Genomic DNA, 23,226 nt, shown 5'->3' with positions numbered 1-23,226 from the left:
TGACTGCAGATGAGCAGAGCTGCAGAAGATGTACAGTTTTGAATGAAAGGGGCCATGGTATTCAGGCAATATTTGTGGCCTATTAGTTACTGCATAAAGCATCTATGACAGGTGGTGACTTCACTATAAAACAGCTTACCTCATAGATGATGTTGGGTTTTCAATGATATCACATGGTTGATAGAGTTAGATCTTCTCTACACATCAAAATCTTCTCAAACAAAGATTGCATGAGAACTTCTAAATAAACAATGAACTTGTCTAAATTATCCGGATGAGCATTACGGCTTTGAGTATGTGGTTTCAAGAAGGCATTGATGCCCCGGTCTGGCGGAGTTTCTAAATACATCTATAAATGTACATATTGAAGAAGTGTGACTCAAAAAGTGTGAGCTGAAAGAAAATCAGCTGAAGAGAAGATCAAGCTGAAAAAAGAGAGTGTCAGATAAAGTATTAAAGAACTCAGTGAGACTTGACTTAGCTTCAACTCAGTAATTAACATATAAATCTTCAACTTTCTCATCTCTTTTCATCATTTATAATTTCAATATTAGACATGAAGTTGACTATAAAAATCTCTATTTAGTAGCTCTTGATAATATCAGTGATAATCTGATAACACATTCTGCAGATTATATTAATAAGAGAAAGACATTCTAAGCAATACTGATATTTATACAGAAGAATTCTTCACTCTGATGAAATGATATAATAGATTTGATATTGATATTAATACTTCAGCTCACAGACTTCAGTCTTGAGTCTGTTAGTCAGCTTATTCTTTCTAGTGATTTCTACATACAGATGCTGTACTTCTTCTTTCAGTACTTCTCTCTTTATATCTCTATCTTAAAAATGTTATAAATTCTCTGATTCACAGTTTTCTATCTCAATATTAGTAAAGAAAAAGATCTTATCATGAGTTATATAAGAAAGAGTCTTATTAAAACTGTGTTCAAGTTGAGAATTTTATATTTTTTCAGTGACTGTCTCATTTCAGAGAGTACTAAGTCATTAAATAGAGTCTTATACACTGAATAGCTATAGTCTGTACAGAGTCTCTTTCTTTACAGCTTTTATATTAGAAGTTAGTATTCATTCATCTCTGTATCTGAACTGATAATAATAATGCTATGAAGTCTGTTACAGAGACTATCAGCTGATACTATAATTAAAGAATGATTATACTCTGAAAATACAGCTCACTAGAAACAGCTTATACTGTAAGAAAACTGTGAATAGAAAAAAAAAGAATTCTGAAAAGCTTCAGTGAAGAGAAAATAGATTCTTTGATTTTACTTAGTTATTTTTAAGTTAATAAGAGTCTCTAAGCAGGTTTCACTCTCACAGTGATATAGAATAAGAAGTGAGAAAGAAATTAAAAGAAAGATGAATTTAAGAGAGAAGAAAGACTCTCTATATATATTAGAAAATAAGAAACTGTTATAAAGTACTTGTCTTAAGTTACTCTTTTCAGATATTGAAGCACAGTACAGCAGTTAATAATATCTGAGAATAAAGTCTGAAAATAGAACTCATGCAGTAATAGTATTCATTTCACAGCTGTTACATGCAAATCACTATAAGAGAGAGAGAAAAGAGAGATAAGAGAGTGAGTATTATTCAGCTATAACTGTGTACAGTTGATCTCTGAGAAGAAAGATAAGAATATAATCAGATAAGATTACTCTCATCTATCTATTAAAAGCTATTAATAAATGACTTAAAGAGATAGATTATCTTTTATAATTAATTATAATATCACTTTCATATACATGAATGAGTATTATGTCTCACTCTTTAAAGCTATAGATACTATTATAATATCAGTAGATTCAGTTATATATATTTCTCTCTCTTATTTCTGAAGTGTAGATATCTGCTGATACAGTACTAATTCTATTCTTACTGAAAAATATCTCTTCATCTTCAGTCAGAGTTAATACTTCTTTATTATACTCAGAAGTTATGCATTCTTCTCAGAGAGTTATTATTATAGCTTGTCTCTATAACTCTTTCTTCTCTTACTACACTCACACTGAGTTTCTCTAATTTTATAAGAAGTGAAGTAATCAACTGATCACATACTCTTATCTTCTTATATTACTAATACTGAGTCAGATATATAACTTATTAAAGCATCTTTAAATAATTAAGAAAGAAACTGCAGACACTTATCAAACTACAGTAATAGAAAATAAGAGTGAAGAGCTATAAAGAGATCTTTTATAAACAATATAGAGATAATATAAAGTCACTTTACAGTCAGTTCTTTTAACTATTATAACTCTTATTTACATCTTCTAATCTATACATCACTGAGAAAGTTATCACTTATACTGTAGAAGTAAGATATATTAATATCAGTACTATAATAGACAGAGTAAATCTACTGATAATTCAGAATATAAGTGTTATTATTTATTTAAGAATTTCTATTTCAGTTATTAAGTCTCTCTCTGAATTCTTGATAATGATTAAAAGTGTTGTAAAACATAGACAGAGAAGGTTCAGAATATGAATAAGTAATTTTTAAGCTTATAAGATTATTATCTTACTGAATAGACTAATAAAAGTTACTAATATCTCAGAGTATATTGTTAACAAGAATTACTGAGTTAATAAAGATATTATTCTGAAGATCTGAGAGTCTGAAGAAAGCTTCTAAGCTATTATCTAAGCTAATTATACTTAGTAATAATAAATTAATCTCTGTGATATCTCTTTTAAGAGAAGATAGTTCAGTCAGTATATCAGAAATATTATCTTAAACATTATAGATAGAGATAAAATACAAATTCAGAATATAATATACTAGATTACAGAGAGATAATACATTATATTAGAAATTTTCTGAATTGAATAATAATATAAACATCTCTCTTAATTGAGAGAGAGAGTTTAACAGTGTATATAGCTGAGTATTACTACTAATAAACATATAAACTTCAGTTAATAGCTTTGAAGAAAGGTCATACTTAAGAGATAGCAGAGTATTGAGAGAGATATTATAATATAAGACTGAGAGAGAGAGTTTTCTGACTTCTGAGATATAAGAATTGAAGTATTTATACAGTAAGAATGACTTGAAGTGCTGTTATTATTATTATTATTATTCTTTCATTATACTTATATACAAGCGGAGCTTATGATGAGTTCTTATGTGATGTTAAATACAGGTCAAGTGTTAATTATACAGGAGGAAATACAGGTGTTGAGATCATGCTAAGATAACAAGAACATAGGAAAATACAAAGAAGTGACAATTAGATACATATAATAATAACTTCTCAGCTCAGAAACATAGAGCAATTCATTGAAGTGATTTATATACCTCTGTATTTATTAGAAACCTGAGGTGCTTGAGTTCTGAATTTAATGTATTCCCTGCAGGTTTCGAACTCACGCGCCTTGATTTCCCACACTAAGGCACTATCAGATGACTGCATTAATCATTCAGTCACTGAGACCTTGAAGTGCTGTAGTATTTACAGTTTAAAATTATTTATATAAAATGTGAGAGTTATCTGAGTAGAAGATTAAGAATCTGAGAGAGAAGATTCTGAGTCAGAGATAAATTAAGAAAGTGAAAAGAAGAGTAAGAATTGAGTCTGAGAGAAGAGTATATAAGAGTGAGAGAAACAGATTATTAAGTATTAATAATTTTATAGAAGACTTAACTACTCTTTATAATTACTCTTATTACAGAGATTTCAGCTGTCTTATTATCTCTTATAGAGAAGAAAGTAATAGATAAATTTCTTTAATTTCTGAATCTTTTTTAAAACTACTGATATATTTATTCTTATCTGAAAGTTATTTAAAGATTAATAATCAGTACTCTGTATTAATTATATATAGCTATTATCACTTTCAACTCTAATATATTAAGTATATAATTTGAATAAAACTCTGACTTAATTAATCTACAGATATACACTGATATTAAAAAAGAAATACAGTAATTTTACTATTAACTGAGAAAAGAGAATAAGACAGTCTATCTTAATAAATTAAAGAGTAATATAACTCTTTATCACTCAGAGCTCAGTAAGTACTTTAGCTTTAAAAGACTTACTTACTGATTTTCTCTGTAATTTTAATTAATTATTATCTGTTGCTTTTTCACACAGATCTTTATGAATAAAAGACACTTAAAATAACAAAGTATAGAAGAACAGATTAACTGAATAAAACTCAATTATAAAAAAAAAAAATTTAAAATTAAAATAAAAATAAAAAAATAAATCATTGACAATCTGCAGTTCACAGTCACTGATTATATAATACAGTAAAGGTTATTGCTATTGTAACATGACTGCAGATGTCTCAGCAGTCTAGACTTCAGATCAAGTGAAGTAACACTGTAAGAGACAGTGTGAATGATTCAGAAATCAATGAAGCAGCAGTCTGTGAGGTCATTAAACATCTGTTCAGTGACTCCGCAGGCGTAGGAAGAAAAAGGGGTGAGGGCCGGGTAAGACAGCACCGGTTCCCTGCAGGGGGGGGAGAGGGCAGTGCATCCAGGCGCGAGTGAGCGAGCGAGAGAGAAAGAGAACGAGGGAGAGGAAAGAAAGAGGAGGAGAGAGTGTGTGATTGTTGCGAGGGTGCGGGACAGGTTTTTATAGATCGAGCGGCCGGCCGTTGAAGCAGCGTGAGAGGGCGCAAAAGCGGCGAGAGGGCGCGCCATCCCTGAAGTGGCAATGGTGCTGCCGCAACGGGCCTAGCGCAGTAAGCGGACCAATGACGACGGCGCCCGGCGGGCTGGGCGCCCCGCTAACCGGCACAAAAGATACTATGTATTTTATTTTAAAATAGTATTTTAAAATGTTTAATAGATTAATAATTATATATTATTTTCTTATAAAAATTTAATATAATATAATATATATTTACATATTATTGTTCTGTTTTCTAGAATAGTTTTAATTGAATATTCAATGAGATATGATTCATATGAACATTTGAAGTTGATTGTAATTGATTTATAAAGGTGAGTGTCAGGTTGAAACGAGCGTTAGGTGGTTGATTAACTTACGTTACATCCGCCACAATACGCCCCGTCCACCATCTCACCATCTCGCATCATCCCATGGCATCTCATCTCAACCCCGCAACAATCTCCCACAATGTACATACATGTACATACATCTGCAGTTGGACTGGGGCACTGGACTGTGCAACACAATAGTTATGCATCTCCCATTGAGCAGAAGAGACAAGACCATCCTTGGCGCCCGCCAACCGCATATTGGGAAGGGAAAACAAAATCCGTATGTACAGCAGGGGTTCAACACATAGTTATGGCTGACTGTTTTTCTTTTGGCCAAAGATTAATACCCGGAAAGGAAAGAAAAAGTTACGGACCAGAGAATGGAAGTGAAGAAGGGAAGAATCTTCCTCCCATCACCCGACTTTTAAGTATCTGCTAGATACGAAGGAGATGCTGTGAGGATCTCATCGATTCCGCCGCGTTGGTGCGGATGGGATCATTCATGAATGTCCTAGGAGCTGGGGGAAGGAGAAATCCTTCCCTTTTACCTCCTGCATTTTTCCACCTCAAATGACCCTCTTTTTTCTCCTCTTTTCTTCTTTTTCTTTCTTTATTCTTTCTTGTATCAGACAGAGTGCGCTTTGACCTGAGAGGTAATATTGGGGGCATATTTTTGAATGGAAAACGGCCACGACGAGTAATAGAGGAGTCATAAGAGATGGCTGGATGGACTTCTGCTTCAATAATCCAGCCATGTGCTTCTCGGTACAACTTTCCCTCTCGCTGGGATGAGGTTCTGGCTTCTCATGCATTTTCCCTGTCAGTATCATGCTTTGTCTGGATAACTAGCTGACTGACTGGCCGTTAGGAATGATCTGCTGTCAACTACTCTCTTTGATGAAAAGCACAGTCTATAATATAACATTCAACCTGCCAGGCCTATATTGCTTAAATTCCCCTGTCTCCTGGCCTCTGACCATATCCGCGCCCCCGAAAAGAGGAGACATATCTTTCTTTACCCCCTTTTGTACCCTTTAACTATTTAAAAGCTTTGGTGTTTGCTCCTTGATCCCCTGGCTCTTGTTTTTCTAAACGGCTTAGTAAGGGGCCGGGCGGGCTCATAAGGGGAAAAAAAAAGAAAAAAAAGCAAAGATTGAATATTTAACATAATCAACCATCTAACGCTTGTTTCCATCTAACACTTGCCTTTGTAAATCAATTACAATCAACTTCAAATATTTATATCTCAATGAATATTTATTAAAACTATTCTAAAAAACAGAACAATAATTTGTAGATATATATTATATTATATTAAATTTCTATGAGAAAATAACATATAATTATTAATTTATTAAGCTTTTTAAAATACTATTTTAAAATAAAATACACAGTTTATATTTATAAATATACTTATAAATATAAATTATTTTTATATAAAAATTAAATATCTTATAGATTATATATATTTTTAATAAAATATAAAATTTTATCTTGAAATTCTTATTTATTATTAATTTATTTAAATTTTTATGTAAAATTTTATATTTTAAAATACTATTTGTGTAATAACTATGTATTATTTATACTTTAAAATTGTAATTTAAATAAATTATTATATCAAATTATTTAAATATATTTATATTTAATAAATTATTTTTTAAAATTTAAAATTTCAAGAATTTTCAATATTTTACTTATAATTTATAAAAAAAAATTATAATAAAAAAATAAAAAAATTCTTAAAAATTAAAATATAGAATTCTTATATAAAATAATTTAATAAATATTAAATTATTTTATATTTATATAAGAATTATTATTTTCAATAATATATAATACATATTTCTTAATTTATAATAAAATATTATATATTTTATTTTAGTGTATCCCCGGTGGCCGAATGGTTAATGCGGCCACCCAGTAGCGCCTTGGCGTGGGAAACCAAGACGCGTGGGTTCGAAACCTGCAGGGGATACATTAAATCTGGAACTCAAGCATCTCAGATTTCTAATAAATACAGAGGTGTACAAATCGCTCCAATGAATTGCTCTATGTTCCTGGGCTGGGAAGTTATTATCGCATGTATCTAATTGTCACTCCTTTGTATTTTCCTATGTTCTTGTTATCTTGGCATGGTCTCAACACCTGTATTTCCTCCTGTATAATCAACACTTGACCTGTATTTAACATCACACAAGGACTTATCATAAGCTCCGCTTGCATATGAGTATAATGGAAGAATAATAATAATAATAATAATATTTTACTGTATTTTATTTTCTAATTGAATCTATATTTTAATTAATTTTAACTATATTATAATAATTTTGAATTATATTATACTATAAGTCTTGATATTTATAGATTATAAATTAAAAAATTAAAATAATGAATATTTATTGAGACATTAACATTTAAAGTTGATTGTAATTGATTTACAAAGGTTGAGTGTTAGGTGGAAATGAGTGTTAAATGATTGATTACATTAATATTTTCACTGTTCATTGATCTTTCTCAATGAATCAGCTAACTTAGCTCCTCTTTTCTCCATCTATCTGTGCCTAGAGCTTTCTTTTGTTCTGCTCTCTTATTTTGTACTCTCCCCTGCTTCACAGCACAATTCAATGTTTCATTCATAACCAGGCCTCTGGCTTCTGGCCTATAATATAAATAGCAACAGGATGCATGCCCTGTCAAGACTCGCATAAGTGATCCTCAAGTTTATTTATATATATGTATGTGCAAATTAAAAAAAAAAAAAAAAAAACACAACACAACTGCACTGAAGCTTCTTATCTATTCCTCCTCTCCTTGCTTCCATCTCCTTTATTAAGATATTATTATACCTACATATATACATACAAGTGAATTATGTTTGTATATGCATGTCTACATACATGTTTCTAACACCGGAATCCAAATCCCCTGCTCTCACCCCGCCCTTTTCCCCTACGATCGACTAGATCTATATATCGCGCCATGGCACCCTCTATTGTCCTAGGTTGCTCGCAAGTGTCCCGTTCACTTAACCTATCTCCCTGACCAAAGCTAAATCTTTCGCAAAAGGCCCCCAACACAACAGATGCTCGTGGCCGCTGCGCCCCTTGACCCCCCAGGGGCGTGGGGTCCACTGGGGCAAATTGCCAAATGCCAAAACCATGGGAATTCCAACGCAACTAACTACCTTACACGCCCCGAAGTCGTCTGAGTAGCACTAAACCGACATCCGCTTGGCCTCGCGGCCTTTCTGTGCTTGGGTTCCTTAAATATATATGTAAATATAAGTATATACTTAGTCTGCCCACACGCCCTACGCCGATCGTAGCGACCACGATTCTTTGCTCTTCAGATGGGCTGTGGAGATTAAAATCGCTCGCCCCGCGATGTCTGCTATTGGTGCTTTATATAGTAAAATAGCTAGTCCCATTATATATATTTCCAAAAAAAAGGGAGGAGCGTGGAAGTATAGATTTTGGTTAAAGGGGCACGAATGACTCTCGACTTGGGCCGGCACGACTTTTTAAAAACACAACAACGGATTAATCTAATTTATACCACTTGGATGCTGCAAGACATACAAGGGATGTGAAATAACGGGAGTTTATTTTCTTTCTTTTAGAATTTGATGGTCTAAATATGAGGTCGATCAGGAAAAAAAAAAAAAAAAAGGGTCTCTTGTGCTACCCAACATTTCTCCCCCAGTCCAGTCCGAAGTCCGCCTCCCTGGACAGAAAACAACCTAGATTCCGTTGTCGTCGCACATGGAGATATTAACTCGATCGATCACCAACTCTTTATCGAGCCCATGTCCGTGGCTGTCAATTCGCCCAAGGATAGGACAATGCGCATTAACCAACAGATTTAAACCAAGCGCATGAAACCTACCCGTGATCTAAACTCCAAAACGAATCAGTCGGCTTCGCCTCTTCATGCATACAACTACCTAGCCACCCATTTCCATGAGATAAATAAAAATAATAAAAAGAACAAATAAAAAAAATGGCGCATACCTCCTTTCGCACAACCCAACCACGCCGTCATATGTGCCTTGACATCGTCAAGCGCACTTGCAGCGTCCGCAAGTTTCTTCTCCGCCGTTCCCACCAACCTATCCATCTCCCTGGAGAACACGACGTGGACGGACCCCTCGATCGCCCGCCGCAGATTGCTGGCCGAATACCCGTCCCTATTGAGGGCTGGAGGGGTGCGAGGAGAATCTGTGATGGGTGCTTTTGCTGGCATGGCTCCGTTGGTAGGAGTGGTGCTGGCTTTTGCTGTGCTTGTGTCCGTGCCCGTGGTTGACATGGTGGTGGTGGTGGTAGTAGTGGTCGTCGTGTTGGTGCGGGCACATTGAAGTGCCATGGGCTCTTGCTCCGTCTCTGACACGATGACTGTATACATGTCATTTATACATATATGTGGTTAGAGCGGGATTATACTGGTATATCTGGCTTCACAATCTCGAGCGCTCATACCCGTGTCATTGACTTCAATCACGGAGGAAGAACTGGTACTGCTCCTCCCCGCACGGTTGTTTGTCACGGCCGATGTCCGCTCTTTCCTCAACCGTTTCCGCCGGAAGTCGGCGTCAGCTGTATATATTTTGCTTTTGTGTTAGCAACAGCTTCTCTGGGGTTTTTTTCCTTTGGCAAATGGAGCCTGAAATTATATTTGCGTGAAACTGTCATTTTTTACTCACGATCGTTCTCGTCCACCACCCGGCGGTGCTGGCAGCGCTTTCTCTTCCGACGGCATGAGTCGCAGACTCGCGTCAGCCTTTTGCCCGGTTGGAGGTGAGGGGTTGGCGGTTGGAAGCGTTTCTGGTTGTCAGGAGTTGACTTAGTAGCCTGGTTCGTCTATTTTCTACCCTACCGTGTTGGGGAGGTTCTCCATCCACCCCTTTTCTTTTTTGTCAAAAGAATTTGCCTCTCACCTTTGTACCCTTGGTATGTTCCTGTTTGAAATTAGGTATGTGTCAGCCTGGCAATGAACAATGCATTGAAAGAGTTATAAGAGGAGGGCTTACCCGCTTCTCCTGCGCGATCCGATAGCATTCATTACAGATGGGTGTATTGTACAGGATCGTCGTTGATGGGGTTTTCCAGCATCGCGCACACAGATTTGATTCCGTTATCGTGTTGCTAGAGACATTCCTACCACTACCCCTGAGTTTCCGATCATCGTGTGTCCTCTTCTCTCTCTCACTTCCATCTCCGTCCCCGTCTTCGCTGGAGTTACCATCCTCCTCCTCCTCTTCCTCATCGTCTTCCTGATCAGAGTGAATGGAGGTAATGCTTCTGATGGAGCTTAAATCGTCATTGACGTCTACCGCTGCCATCTGCAACATGACTGCTGCTGCGACACTGCTTGCCCCACCCCCGTTCTTGCCAGTCATGATAGAAGCAACATCATCCTTGGATGAAGAATGCACGTTTTCATGACATTTGTGGCAGAGGCCTGTCTCTTCGACAATGCTCTTGGAGTTGCCGAAGCGTCCGCAGTATGAGCATCGACGGGTCGTGGTGTCGTCTTCTTCCGGTTCAGTGTCACTGCAGCTCCACATTTCCTTTTGGCTTTAGGCCGTTCTGAACAATTTTTGAATAGTGGACAGAGTATGAGGCGGAAAATGGGGTAGGATATGATAATATTTGGGCGTGTAGTTGGTTGGTGGAACATGTAGAGTCGGTCTTTTCTTCTTGTGGATTTACCCTGATATGGTAGACTATTCCTGGTCTCCAAAGATTTTTTAAGAAGAGAATAAAATGCCGCATGGGGGAAGAGATGGCTGATATGAGCTTGCAATCGTTGGAGACGGCCCTAAGTTTTGTGACTGCTCGTAGTTGCGGTGGTAATATGAAAGGGGAGATAGATGCAAGCCGGGCCGCAACGCGACGCAAGATGTCTAATTCCGCGAGATATCGTATATGAAAGAAGCCCGTTGTAGGTTTTTTAAATCTGCGTGAAGGGTAAGAGAGAGGGTTTGTCGGAACGCATCTCACTTGTCTTCTGAAAAGAGATGGCAGAAATGTGAGTTGGGAGTTTAATGCTGGTTTGCCACTTCCAAGGTTGTTTGTTGGGTGACGAAAGAAAGGAAGAAAGGAATATGATAAAGGGACTCTATACTTCTTGGTTTTTTCTGATGTGAAAAGAGTTGGGCTTGGAAATTGTTAAGTAGAACAGAGCTTGAGAAATGTATTCAATGATACACAAAAGTACCCATAAAACTTTTTGGACAACACGAGTGAAGCTCCCTTCAGCTTGCATGAGGATGAGAGAGAGGAATGGCGAAAAAGCAATACGGAGTTTTGTTTTGATCGCACCACATGACGGGATGATATCTTAGAATCATACCAGAAACAGTTGCTTTGTTGGATGAAATGGGGGTCATCTGTAGCCAGGCTCGAACAAAACAGTAAAGAAGAGGGGATATATCAATTGAAAGGTGTTAATATCCTCCCACTTCACTTCCTCCAGCCGTCTCCTCGGAAGAATACGAATGTCCTCTCGTCATGCTAACACTACACGATGAGAGGATCAAGCTCGTCAGGGCCAAAGTTCAGTCACTTCCCAAGTGCCCTGGTTACATCCATCACCAGCTTCGCCACAGTCCTCAGCTTTCTCAATTTGCCTGGTTAGAGTCCACCTCATCCGCTTTGCATTTTCCGGAGAAGTCAAATCGACACTTTCAACCTCTTCAGGAACAATGACAACGACACGGAAATTCGCTCTTGCTATAGGATCATGAATGTCGTCCACTCTTTGACCTAGCATGAGCGAATGATTATTTGATGACTCCAACCGTGTTGTTCCAGGTGGCGGGTTTTTGAAGGAGCCTATTCAGCGACGTGGTTTATTATTGATAAGTGGGTGGTTAGCCGCTTACGCATATATGCATTCTCCATTTGCAAAAGGAAAAGAGGAGTCAGAGGGAATGCAAGAATGACAGTGTAGATTGGGCATTTGGGTGAGAGATAGCGTTACTTCTCTTTCATTTTTGTCTGGCAAGCAATGAAGTTTATATAAAGGGATGGATACGTGTTCTTGCGCTTGGTTTTACGGCATGGTGCATGTAGAACAAAACGATTCGTTGTAATTCGTGACGTGACGTTAACGCCAGACAGGAAGAAAAAATAAAGGAAAAGAATAAGAAAGAAATTATATCAAGTTTAAAACATACCTCTCATCGTGGGGCTTAGATTCGCAAAATTAGCTGTAATCTCCTTCTCCCAAGTCCATCTCTTAACATCATCATCTGCGCTGCCCTCTCTGCGTCGTACCCACTGCCGTATATTTTCTCGCGACTTCAATTCACCGGCATCACGGCTGTCGCTTCCAATGATAAATGACCTACCCTTAATCCTCCATTGCGTCATCGCATCTTTGACCCAGAAGACGGCTTCAATGGAGCCTCCGCCTCTATCTCTATTTCCCCAATCGGATCCGTCATAGGAAGACTCCATCTGAGCAACTTTTTCCATTCGGACATCGGTGGTAAATGTCAACAAGTCACTTTCGAATACAGTGGGGTTTAGCCCACCCTCCTTGCTTCCTTTCTCGTCTTCCAGAAGCAGTTTCCTAGCCTCCTCTCGCAAATCAAGTTCTGTCCAAAACCCACGGAATATGCACGTACGCACGCGAGGGTACACGGAACCATTGCTGTCTCTATAGATAGTGGCCAGAGAAAATTCTGGAGACGCGAGCATTGATATGTGGGATTGGAAGAAGGGCCGCCAGGGGCCCCGGGATAAGAGAGAACTGGCATGTTGCTGAAGAACCATGTTTGTACGCTTGTGATGTTTCCTGAGTTCGCAATAGGTAGCGGTGTATGTACATGGAACTGACAGATTCAGAGCCGGGCCAATATGGTGAGAACCGTACGAATATCGCATCCAGGATCAGATCGTCCTTCAGATGGAGAGCTTCGTATTGGTCCAAAAAAAAAAGATAGATGTTTAAGAATAGCGTATCTAATGATGTAAATCGCGATTCATGACACCACAGTTCTCGTAGCCATAAAGCATTAAGGTCTCCCCAAACAATGGAACCTCTGGCGGGTGTGTTGGATCGCCCGGGCCTAACCTTGGAATGGATTAGTGCAGTAACTAGTTAACTAGTTATTTCAACTCCTCTTGTGATGATCTGATAAGATAAGATCATCTTCCAGACGACCCGTACAGACGTGCAAACTTCAAACTCCAAACCCAGTAACATATGGTATACGACATGTTTAAAACATCCAAGCAGCTCGATTAATAAAATATAATTATCGATCATTTCAAAATTTATTTATCTACTGAAGATTCGGAATGTCATCTTCTGCATCCTCAAACCCCTTCTCCGCTCTAGGTGAGGTGGACAGAACAACAGGCAAACTGCCGCCTGCCACTCCAGTATATATCCTTCGCGGCCATGGATCACCAATACACGCCCTCCATTTTTATAGTATGAATTCAAGACTTATCTCCGGTGATTCAGATGGCTGGGTAGTTGTTTGGAATATGAGTACGAAACGGGCTGTTGCTTCGTGGAAAGCCCATGAATCTGCTGTTCTTGGGGTTGAAGGAGTCGTCTTTCGCTCGAATCAGGATGCAGAGGGGAAAGGAAGTGACAGTGAAAGGTGGATATTTACGTATGTTGTCGCATATACTCCCTTTTCATACTTCTAAGGCTATGCTCTATATTATCCGTTTTGATGCACCTAATGATCCCTCCTACAGACATGGTCGAGATCATAAACTCCGAGTTTGGCGTTTAAATCTCGCCGATGAAGACGGGTTAACTAAAGAATTACCCGTTGATGAATCAAAGGGTGCCCAGTCACGAAGCGAACCTTGGATGCTTCATTCGTTATCCGTAAATGCGTTAAATTTTTGTGCATTTGCGCTCTGTCGCATCTTCTCAGATAAGATGGTGACCTCAGATACTCAGCCTCAGGGTTTTCAGCAAGGTTTCAATACGCGAGACACTCAACTTCCGGAAGGAGAGAGTTCGAAACAGCCACATGTTTTCTTCCTAGCCGTGCCCAACGCCCTTAATTCCGGCGGGATAGATATATTCCACCTACCATCTGAAAAGCGCGTATCGACCATATCTCCTGATCCATCAATAAACACGGGGATGGTAATGGCCCTCGAGCTGTTCAGAGCACCCCAGGGGAATTTATACCTTATCTCGGGCTATGAAGATGGTCGGGTTATGGTACATAGAGAAAGGTCGCCTGTTGCCGTAGAAAGAGTGAGCTTCGATCAGCCGCTATCTTGGAGCTGGGAAAGGATATATATCAACCATGCGCATTCCCAGCCAGTTCTTTCTATCGCTCTCTCCCCTTTGGAGAAACAAAAGGATCGTTTCTTCTTCTCATCGTCCGCCGATGCAATCCTTGCCAAACATCCCGTCGCTATCACTGTCGCTCCATCAAAGCCATCGATTTCAGCAAAGACGGATACGCCACTGAAACTTTTGAACACAAAGCATGCTGGTCAGCAGGGCCTGCAAACACGAAACGATGGGAAAGTATTTGCTACGGCCGGATGGGATGGTAGAATTCGAGTCTACTCGTGCAAAAGCATGAGGGAGTTGGCCGTTTTGAAGTGGCATAATGAAGGTTGTTATGCCGTTGCGTTTGCAGATATTGGCGACTCGAATAAAAATGATGGAAATAATAATGCTGCTATGGAAAGAAATACCGTCGTAAATACAGATGATACGGGCACGGCGCCTGAAAGTACTCGCGATACAAATACGAAGCCGGAAAGCATGGCGCTTAACCTTGCCCATCCGCTCGGATCGCTGGCAGCAATAAAAGAGCAGCGGAGCAAGAAGGCGCAATTTACACATTGGCTTGCGGCCGGATCGAAAGACGGGAAGATATCACTTTGGGATATTTATTGAATTTTATGCAAGTTTTATTTTTCTTCTATTTTAATCTTTTACGATAAAAAAAAAGGCATTACGGCTCCCTAACGCTAGAAACCGACATTAGTTATTATTTTACGCGATATTAAATTCATTTGCCCCTGCCATATGTTCCTTCATCTTCGCCCGCATTTTACGTGCGGCATCAGAGGTATTCGTGTCCTTGGTGGCCTGGGCACCATCCCTAGCTCCCTTCCTATCAGCCTTGAATTCCTTCTTCGTATCTTCTTTACGGGGTCGAAGGCCAGGAACATTGATCTTAGCGGGTCTATCGCGCAGCGCAAAGCTCTTGGCCAAATGGCCTAAATGGAGATCCTTGATGTTAAACATATCTCGTTCGCTAGCAATATGCGTGGCATAAGCGCGGATATGAGACTGGTAGGCTCGTCTGGCCATCTCGAGGATGGTCGGGTTTTCAAGCGCCCAGCGCTCAATGTCAAGTTGCCACTCTGTTGCCTTCTCCTCCCAGCCCTTACTCGTCGATTCGGTGTTCCCTCCAAAGCCACGCTTCAACGACTCGTTCACATCTATGCAGGAAATTTTAGTGCCGCCGTCTCGATAGCCGCGTTTTAGAATTTCGACGTATTTCTCTTCGTTGCCGGGAAGGAGGAATATGTGGGCTCTGCCGTCGCGTCCTAATCTTGCAGTTCGGCCGATTCGGTGGAGATGGTCATCTGAGCTAAAGGCAGGATCATACTCGACTACAAAGTCGACGTTTGGTAGGTCAAGGCCACGAGCTGCGACATCAGTGCAGATCAGAACAGCTGCTTCACCCTGGCGGGAGAAGGCAGAGAGAGTTGAAGTTCTGACATGTTGAGGAAGTGAGCCATGAAGTTTATAGATCGTGACTGGATTAGTAGGGTTCGAGAAGGCTGTTGCTTGCGCAACTGTTCCATGGATGGATGCTGGTTTGGTGGGAAGCAAAGCTTCGGTATTTTTGAGCTCTTTCCCTCCGCTTTTGTTGTCTGAATCTTGCCTGGAGAAAGCTTCGAAGTGGAAGTCCACGGAGTCCGCACAAGAAACGAAAATTATTGCTTTCATAACAGAGCCTTTCCTGGCAAATGTTCGTTTCATCAACGCCGTAAGAGTAACGAGTCGTAGCTTCGCAGCAACCACTGCGTACGATTGTTTAAGTTGTGCAGGGACCGAAAACTCGGAGTTGGTACCAGTATTATTCGTCTTCGTTTCGTCGTCCTCGTCATCCGGGTCAGCTTGGACATGCACAGCGTCTTTGAGACTTATCTCCCCTAGCCGCTGCACATTCATTTTCAAAGTCGCAGAACACAATATTGTAACTCGCTTGGCAGGCAATCCCGAGATTCCCTTTGATTTCTGTCTCTCATCTAACCTTTTCACAATCCCCTGAATCTCCTCCTCAAAGCCCAAATCCATAAGCCGATCCCCCTCATCAAGGACTAGCCACCTGACATTACTAACATCCAACACCTTGGTATTCTCCAAATGATCAGCCAAACGACCAGGCGTAGCCACAAGAATATTCAACCCCTTCCTCAACCTTGCCTTTTCGGATTTTTTCTTCTCCCCACCAATAACCGTGCCTGCAACGATCCAATGCGCACACCGTAACAATTGCTCTAACACAACGGATATTTGTTTGCATAGCTCTCTCGTAGGAGCAAGGATGATAGCAAAAAGTCCCGAATCTCGATGAACAGCAGCGTTATCCGAACCATCGCTCGTCCGCTCAAAAGCCTTCCCGTTGGTGCTTGACAAGTTAATCAGTCGCTGAACTAGAGGAAGCAGATATGCCAATGTTTTTCCCGATCCGGTTTGGGCCTGGATGAACGCATCGCATTCTTCCTTCAACAGCTGCGATATGGCGCTTTTCTGAACGGCCGTCGGAGCCTTAAATTCAAGCTTTGTCATCAGGTGCGCTGCAAGCATCGGGGATAATCCCAAGGATGTGAAGGTATCAATTCCATCGATGAGGGGCGCATTTGAGGGTTTAGAAGGCTCGGCGCCTTCGTCTGTTTTCGGTGGCTCGATGGCAGAAAGAGGCGCGGGGTTGAAGGAGAAAAGGGAGGAGATGATCTCACGCGGTTGATTCTGGTTCTTGCGAGCTTGGTTGCCTTGAGTATTCCCCCTGTTATTGCTGCTGCCGACGTTCGTAGAAGTAGGGGTGTGCCCGCTAACGCGATACGACGACAACGAAGACGGTTTAAAATCGTCATCGACCCTCTGCCGTTTGGCTGGTCGAGGGGATGGTATTTCAACTCTATTCGGGTTCCCTGTTCTATCTTTCCGCCCGGCATGATCTTGGTCTTCGGAGTTGGGAAATTTGGATTTATTTTGACGGTGAAGGGCGATTTTCTTTACTGAAAGGCGATCTTTCCATGTCCCACCTTTGAACTTTTGCTGGGTTTTAATGATACCATCACCCAAATTGAAGTTCAAGAGCATGCCATCATCCGCCATGATGCCAGATAGTAGACGGGAAATGTTCGTCTCCCTTCCTATGATCCTATCCAGGTTTGTGGCTCTGTGTTTTGTCTTTCAGAATTAGATATTGGGTTGAGTTTTTCCGGTAATGTTTGACAAATGAGCAAACACGCCGAGAAGAGATCGGGTTCTGGATCCCCGAAGGCCATAAATTCGTACTTTGTAGTGGCATCAAAATGACTCTGTAGCTGTTGAAGAGAATGGATTTTATTAAAATATTCTACAGTAGAATATCTCGATACGCCTTCCCATAAACACTATGTCAGTGTCAGTACGATCCAGGTTTGAACAGCTTAAATTCTCACCAACCACAGCAATCTGATAGAGTATTTTCTCCCATGCACAACAGTCCAATCACGACCATACCATACAGCGAGTGGATAAGAACGTAGGGTTATTCAAATAATCTCATTAGATAACTGCCCGAAATTCATTGGTTGATAGATAACATAGATAGTCTATTTCAAAAATAAACCAGCCGAAACAATTCATCCCATTCATATATCGTTCAAAACCGCCATCAGAGAATGATATTGTCAATCAATCTCACAGGGTTATCACCCCCATTCTCCCCGCAATCCTCGCCAGGCTGCGGGCTTTCCAAGGGTAGCATTTTTACAGCGCCGCTTAAGACGGCACCTTTCGAGCCATCTACAACTTGCAATTCTTCGAGTGAATCCACATCCGCGAGCGAAATGTAGTCGAGCTCGAATATTGCCCGCTCCAAAGGTGGCAGCGCTTGTTGTTCACGAGCAATGGACTCCACGAGTCGGTTCGCAGGTCCCAGGATCTCCTCTCGGGCCCGCTTACCTGACAAGTATGCCCTCTCCGCCTCCTTGAGCGCTTTATACAATACAAGTCCGACCTTGCGTCGTCTCGCACCAAGCATCACATTCCGCGAGCTCATGGCCAAACCATCCGCTTCTCGTATTGTAGGCCCTAATTTCACATCAGTCCCGACATGTAGGTCCTTTACCATCCGCTTAATGACGACCGTCTGTTGCACATCCTTTTGGCCAAAATAGACTCGGTCGGGTGTCATGATGTTGAACAGTTTCATGCACACGGTGGCAACTCCTCGGAAAAATACAGGCCGCGAAGCTCCCTCCAGTAGTGTTGCTAAGGGCGTGATTGTAACGAACGAGCCGTATCCATCTAGCTCAGAGGTTGGTGGGAGCGTCGGATACATGACATTGCTCGTCGGGGCAAAAATTGCAGAGATTCGTCCTCGCACCGAACCAGTCCTTGCGAGGCACCCGTCGCCAGACGCTGCACTTGCTAGCTCCTCGTCTAGTTCTTTTAATTTCTGGATGTCTGCCTCCCACGTCCTTGGATATTTGTCCAGGTCCTCGTTCACTCCGAATTGGGTTGGATTAACGAAGATACTAACAAACACGTCCGTGTTCTCGATAGCGGCTTGGCGGATTAGAGACAGATGGCCATCGTGCAGTGCGCCCATAGTAGGGACTAACCCAACGGTTCTCTTGGACAGAAGCAGCTGCTTTCGGTATTGCCGGAGCGCGGGTACATCTCGAAATACCGAAAAGGGCGCCTCTCGGGAGTTAGGAGCGCCATTGTTGTTGTTGGAACGCCATGACGGCGTTGCTGTGAGGTGTAAGCCATTGGAACAAAGCAACATAGCAGAAATCTAGAGTTACCCACAGGAAAATCGCCTCAGCCAGCGTGACACCATGGTAGGACTTTGTTGAAGCTTATTGATGTTATATGTTAAAGAATGGCAGCCATAAGCTACAACGGAATGAAACTAGAGAAGAGAGAACAAAATGACATGGGGAGAAAAGAGAGTCTATGAGATATATATCCAGCTTTACATTATGGGGCAATTGAAAGCCCCATTGCTCATATATAATAGGCAATTGCAAACAGCATTGTTGTCCTCTGTAACACTGTTCGCAAATAGTTTGATGTTGTTTAACATCGAGATTGTAGCAAAAAGAGTGCAAATTGCCGAACAATACGTCATGGTCACGTGCGCACTTTCCGTCCGGTTGGCATCATGTGACCGTGTTGCCGAGGTTGGAGTTTGGGATTGTTGAGGATATTAAGGAGCATCATGACGGACCCAGACCAGACGAGGCACGGCGAAAATGAACTAAGGAAAGCTCAACAGTTCGCGTCCCCCGAGGTTGGCCGTACTTGAAGAAGGAGAGATTTGGTGTCTTCGTCGACCTTGCGCGCTGAACTGTTCGATAGTGGCATATTGGCGGGCGCGTCTCTCCTTGATCAAGCCTTTCTCGCGTTACCTAATATCATTTGATAACAACAAGTACAGAGTACAGTCACAGCATCATGTCTTCTCCAAAGGATGCAGGCCATATGGCCCCAGATCTAGAGATCGTCGGAGATCGGGTCACTGTACATCCAACGGGCTTCACCGGTGGCCCAGATGTCAAAGATGGCATCACTGAACGGGAGCTTGTGCGGAACATGGCACGCTTCCGAGAGAACCCCTTTGAGTTCTTGCGCGAAGTCAGCTTGTTTGTGTCAGGAACAGGATGGCGAGCCTATGATAAGATTATTGGCCAGCCAATATTCTATCCTGGTTTCGCAGAGAAAATGAAGTCAAATATCCTGAGTAATCCGTTATTGAAGGCGAAGATTACTGAACTGGCAGAGTTGCGATCGCGAGTGGAAGAAGAACAAGGGTTACTGGAACCCGACAAGTCGAAAAAAGGCAATGACCCTCGATTAAGACGAAAGAACGAGATTGAGGCTAATTTAAGAGAAGTCGTCGACACGATGATGGAAAATATGATTTGCAAAATGGAAGGCAAAAACTTTATACGGGGAGCCTATTATCTTTGTACACAGCTTCTTACGCGAGCATATCATCAAGGTACGTACGTACGTTTTTAAACTGATTTTATCTGAACAAACATAGAAATATCGGGTACTTATGCAGATTATATAGGCATTCATGTTTCTAGTGAAGAAGTTCTCCGTCTGAGGTCGGTCGCGGAAACCGCAGCAAAAAATAAGCAATCTATTGTATTTTTACCTTGCCACAGATCTCATGTAGACTATGTATCCCTGCAATTAATTTGCTACCGTCTTGGAATTGGATTGCCCGTGGTTGTGGCGGGAGATAACTTGAATATATCTTTCCTTGGGAGTTTCTTGCAACATGCAGGTAGGTCTTATCCTTATCACAATTCCGAGCAAACTTTCATCCTATGCAATGGTTTTCCTTGAGGGCTGACAATATGTTCTAGGTGCCATGTGGATCCGTCGAACTTTTGGCGACGACCCCTTGTACCATACACTTGTACAGGCGTATGTTGATACCCTATTAAAGGAAGGGTTTAATTTCGAATGTTTCGTAGAAGGCGGTCGGTCAAGGACGGGAAAGCTCCTACCCCCGAAGTTTGGTATCCTCAGCTTTCTCCTAGATAGCGTTGCTTCCGGTCGAGTCGAAGACGCGATCATCTGCCCAGTGAGCACACAGTACGATAAAGTTATTGAAACTGAGTATGTATATTAACAAACACGAGCGCCTTGAAGATAAACCTATGCTAAGAACTTCTGATCAGATCATATATTAGTGAGCTGCTGGGACAGCCGAAACAAAAAGAAAATTTAGTTGATTTCCTTAATTCTTCGTCAGTCCTGTCACTCAAGCTTGGTAGAGTTGACGTCAGATTCCACGAGCCATGGAGTCTGAAGGCATTTGTCGCGGAGCAGTGCGCTAGAATATACAATCTCCCCAATAACGGCGAAATACAAGTGAAAATGGGAAGTGCGGAAAGAGGACGTCTCCTCCGAACCCTGGGATATCGCGTGCTCTCAGACATCAATAACGTCTCCGTTGTAATGCCGACGGCACTCGTTGGCACGGTTCTCCTTACGCTCCGGGGGCGTGGTGTTGGTAAAACTGAACTTGTACGCCGTGTTGATTGGCTCTGCGACCGAGTTCGTGCCCAGGGCGGAAGAGTAGCGCATTTCTACAGAGCCCCGACGGAACAGGTCGTTGATCGAGCCATCGAAGTTCTCGGGCCAAAATTAGTCGGTGCAATTGGCGGGCTTGCTGAACAGACCTTCTACGCGGTGGACCGGTTCCAGCTTTCTTTTTACAGGAATATGACGATTCATCTCTTCATCACAGAGGCATTGGTGTCCGTTGCTATGTATGCCCGTGTAAAGCAAGGGGGTGGCCCGATGAACCAGCGCAGCAGTTATGATGAGCTGGTGACCCAAGTGACCTTCTTGTCCCAGGTAAGACGATGTATTCATATCTTACTCGTTGTGAGTAAATATATTCTCTTCGCAACTAACCTCTTCTCAAGCTTTTCCGAGGAGAATTTATCTTCCCACCAGACGGCTTAGCCCACAATCTCGAGAAGACGCTTAATGGACTAGAACGAGACAATGTAATAAAAATCACAAGAGACCCCTCAGGCATACCGACATATGTCGAGTTAAGCGATGAAGAACGCCAATGCGGCAGAGAAAACTTTGATTTCTACTGCTTCCTTGTCTGGCCTTTTATTGAAGCAAGCTGGCTTGGAGCTGTATCGCTTATGGGACTGACTCCACCCCTCAATAATGGCCCCAAGTCGCCTTGGGTTGATATGAAAAAAGCACAGGACAGCGCTCAACTGGTAAGATATCACCCAAAACCTGCATCTTCCCACCAGTATGTACACAATATTAACCACCAAAAAAAAGTTGGGCAAAACGCTCTACCACCAAGGTGATCTGTCATATTTCGAAGCCGTCAACAAAGAAACCCTTAAAAACGCATATCAGCGATTTGAGGAAGAAAGAATCATCATCGTCACAAGACCGAGGATGAAGGATGTGAAGACAAGCCAAGCGCCCACCATGAGACTAGCTCCCAGCTGGATGCCTGAGCGCGATGCAAAAACAGGCAAACTCCTAGCCCGGGGCAAGCTATGGGACTTTATGTCCCTAATAGCCCAGTCGCGGCGCGAAGGGTATGTAACTGCCCTCTTTTTTTTTTTTTTTTTTTTTTTTTTTTTTTTTTTCCGCCCCTCCTTTATTTCCGCCCTTTTCTTCCTTTCATTATTTACATAATAAGGTCCCCCGCCCCCGTTGATCGGAGCTGACACTTCCAATCCTTCAGGAAAAACCGACGAGATGGAGCAACCGTATCCTCTCGCGTGCTCACCATGACCGATTCGGTAGGTCGGGAGGTGTTCAAAGTTGCAGCCGCAGCAGAAGAGTCTGCGGAAGAGGTTGACGTGTCTACAAAACAGCGCAGACGGACGCCATTGGGCTCGAGCGCGAAGCTGTGATAACGGAATATATGTTATATAAGGGGTCCCTTGGTGTCTTTATATCAATCCCTATATATATAACCGCTCATCGTGATACCAAGTTTGCTCTTGCTTTTTTATTTGCTTTGGCTAGGTTTGTAATGCACTGCTTTTTTTTAATTTCGCTTCTTTGAGAAAGCTTCAATTCTTGCACTCTACGCGATGAAGCTGCTATATTCTTCTCTCTCTGTTATTTCTTTCGACTTCTTTCCATTTTTTGTTTTATAAATAATTGCCACCGTTGATGCTATTAAGCGGTTCCTTTTCCGAACACCCCAGGACAGGTAATTCAACTTGATACTCTCTTAATTAAGAACAAAATTTTTATGATATTCAGAGGTGAATACTGTCATACTTCATTTTCTTCATCTTTGTTCTGAACCTGTTCGTCATTATCTAATATATATATCCATTGCATCTCTCCTCTCTATTCTTCCTTCCACATTCCAGATAGTATATTTGAATACCAGACGATAGTTACATTATAAAAACACCATCCCAGCCAAAAGTCTGGCCAAAAGCGATATGGCCAATACGAGAGTCGTACCAATTATCCCT

The 23,226-nt window shown here is 41.4% G+C and overlaps 6 protein-coding genes across 7 annotated transcripts; 2 read left to right on the top strand and 4 right to left on the bottom strand.

Annotated features, from left to right (window-relative positions):
• Window positions 1-8,601: 8,601 nt before the first annotated feature.
• Window positions 8,602-10,666, bottom strand: BDCG_04103 (uncharacterized protein). The gene is made up of 6 exons (XM_045419777.1): window positions 10,023-10,666; window positions 9,930-9,950; window positions 9,696-9,816; window positions 9,472-9,588; window positions 9,007-9,387; window positions 8,602-8,888 (listed from the first exon to the last, which is right to left on the bottom strand). The coding sequence occupies exons 1-6, from the start codon at window positions 10,557-10,559 to the stop codon at window positions 8,878-8,880; spliced, it is 1,188 nt and encodes a 395-aa protein (XP_045276005.1). The 5' UTR covers window positions 10,560-10,666; the 3' UTR covers window positions 8,602-8,877.
• Window positions 10,667-10,674: 8 nt separating this feature from the next.
• On the bottom strand, window positions 10,675-12,997 carry BDCG_04102 (uncharacterized protein). Its single transcript, XM_045419776.1, has 2 exons — window positions 12,174-12,997; window positions 10,675-11,829 (listed from the first exon to the last, which is right to left on the bottom strand). The coding sequence occupies exons 1-2, from the start codon at window positions 12,883-12,885 to the stop codon at window positions 11,540-11,542; spliced, it is 1,002 nt and encodes a 333-aa protein (XP_045276004.1). The 5' UTR covers window positions 12,886-12,997; the 3' UTR covers window positions 10,675-11,539.
• Window positions 12,998-13,157: 160 nt separating this feature from the next.
• On the top strand, window positions 13,158-17,874 carry BDCG_04101. Of its 2 annotated transcripts, XM_045419774.1 has the most exons (3): window positions 13,160-13,625; window positions 13,714-14,894; window positions 14,979-17,874. In XM_045419774.1, the coding sequence occupies exons 1-2, from the start codon at window positions 13,303-13,305 to the stop codon at window positions 14,885-14,887; spliced, it is 1,497 nt and encodes a 498-aa protein (XP_045276003.1). In that variant the 5' UTR covers window positions 13,160-13,302; the 3' UTR covers window positions 14,888-14,894; window positions 14,979-17,874. The 2 variants fall into 2 exon arrangements, with proteins under 2 accessions (XP_045280746.1, XP_045276003.1); XM_045419775.1 differs by having other exon boundaries at window positions 13,158-13,625; window positions 13,714-17,451.
• Window positions 14,810-17,439, bottom strand: BDCG_04100 (ATP-dependent RNA helicase DBP7). The gene has a single exon (XM_045419773.1). It carries the CDS (start codon window positions 17,345-17,347, stop codon window positions 14,987-14,989), a length of 2,361 nt encoding a protein of 786 aa, XP_045276002.1. The 5' UTR covers window positions 17,348-17,439; the 3' UTR covers window positions 14,810-14,986.
• On the bottom strand, window positions 17,553-19,523 carry BDCG_04099 (pantoate-beta-alanine ligase). The gene is made up of 2 exons (XM_045419772.1): window positions 19,034-19,523; window positions 17,553-18,976 (listed from the first exon to the last, which is right to left on the bottom strand). Exons 1-2 carry the CDS (start codon window positions 19,062-19,064, stop codon window positions 17,892-17,894), a joined length of 1,116 nt encoding a protein of 371 aa, XP_045276001.1. The 5' UTR covers window positions 19,065-19,523; the 3' UTR covers window positions 17,553-17,891.
• Window positions 19,426-23,161, top strand: BDCG_04098 (acetyltransferase). Its single transcript, XM_045419771.1, has 7 exons — window positions 19,426-20,228; window positions 20,304-20,522; window positions 20,605-20,860; window positions 20,923-21,604; window positions 21,676-21,990; window positions 22,058-22,326; window positions 22,476-23,161. Exons 1-7 carry the CDS (start codon window positions 19,682-19,684, stop codon window positions 22,645-22,647), a joined length of 2,460 nt encoding a protein of 819 aa, XP_045276000.1. The 5' UTR covers window positions 19,426-19,681; the 3' UTR covers window positions 22,648-23,161.
• Window positions 23,162-23,226: the final 65 nt, after the last annotated feature.

This window comes from Blastomyces dermatitidis, assembly GCF_000003525.1.
Source record: "Blastomyces dermatitidis ER-3 genomic scaffold supercont1.4, whole genome shotgun sequence".
NCBI lineage: Eukaryota > Fungi > Ascomycota > Eurotiomycetes > Onygenales > Ajellomycetaceae > Blastomyces > Blastomyces dermatitidis.
The sequence above is the reverse complement of the archived record's forward strand: the minus strand, read 5'-3'. Positions and strand labels throughout refer to the sequence as shown.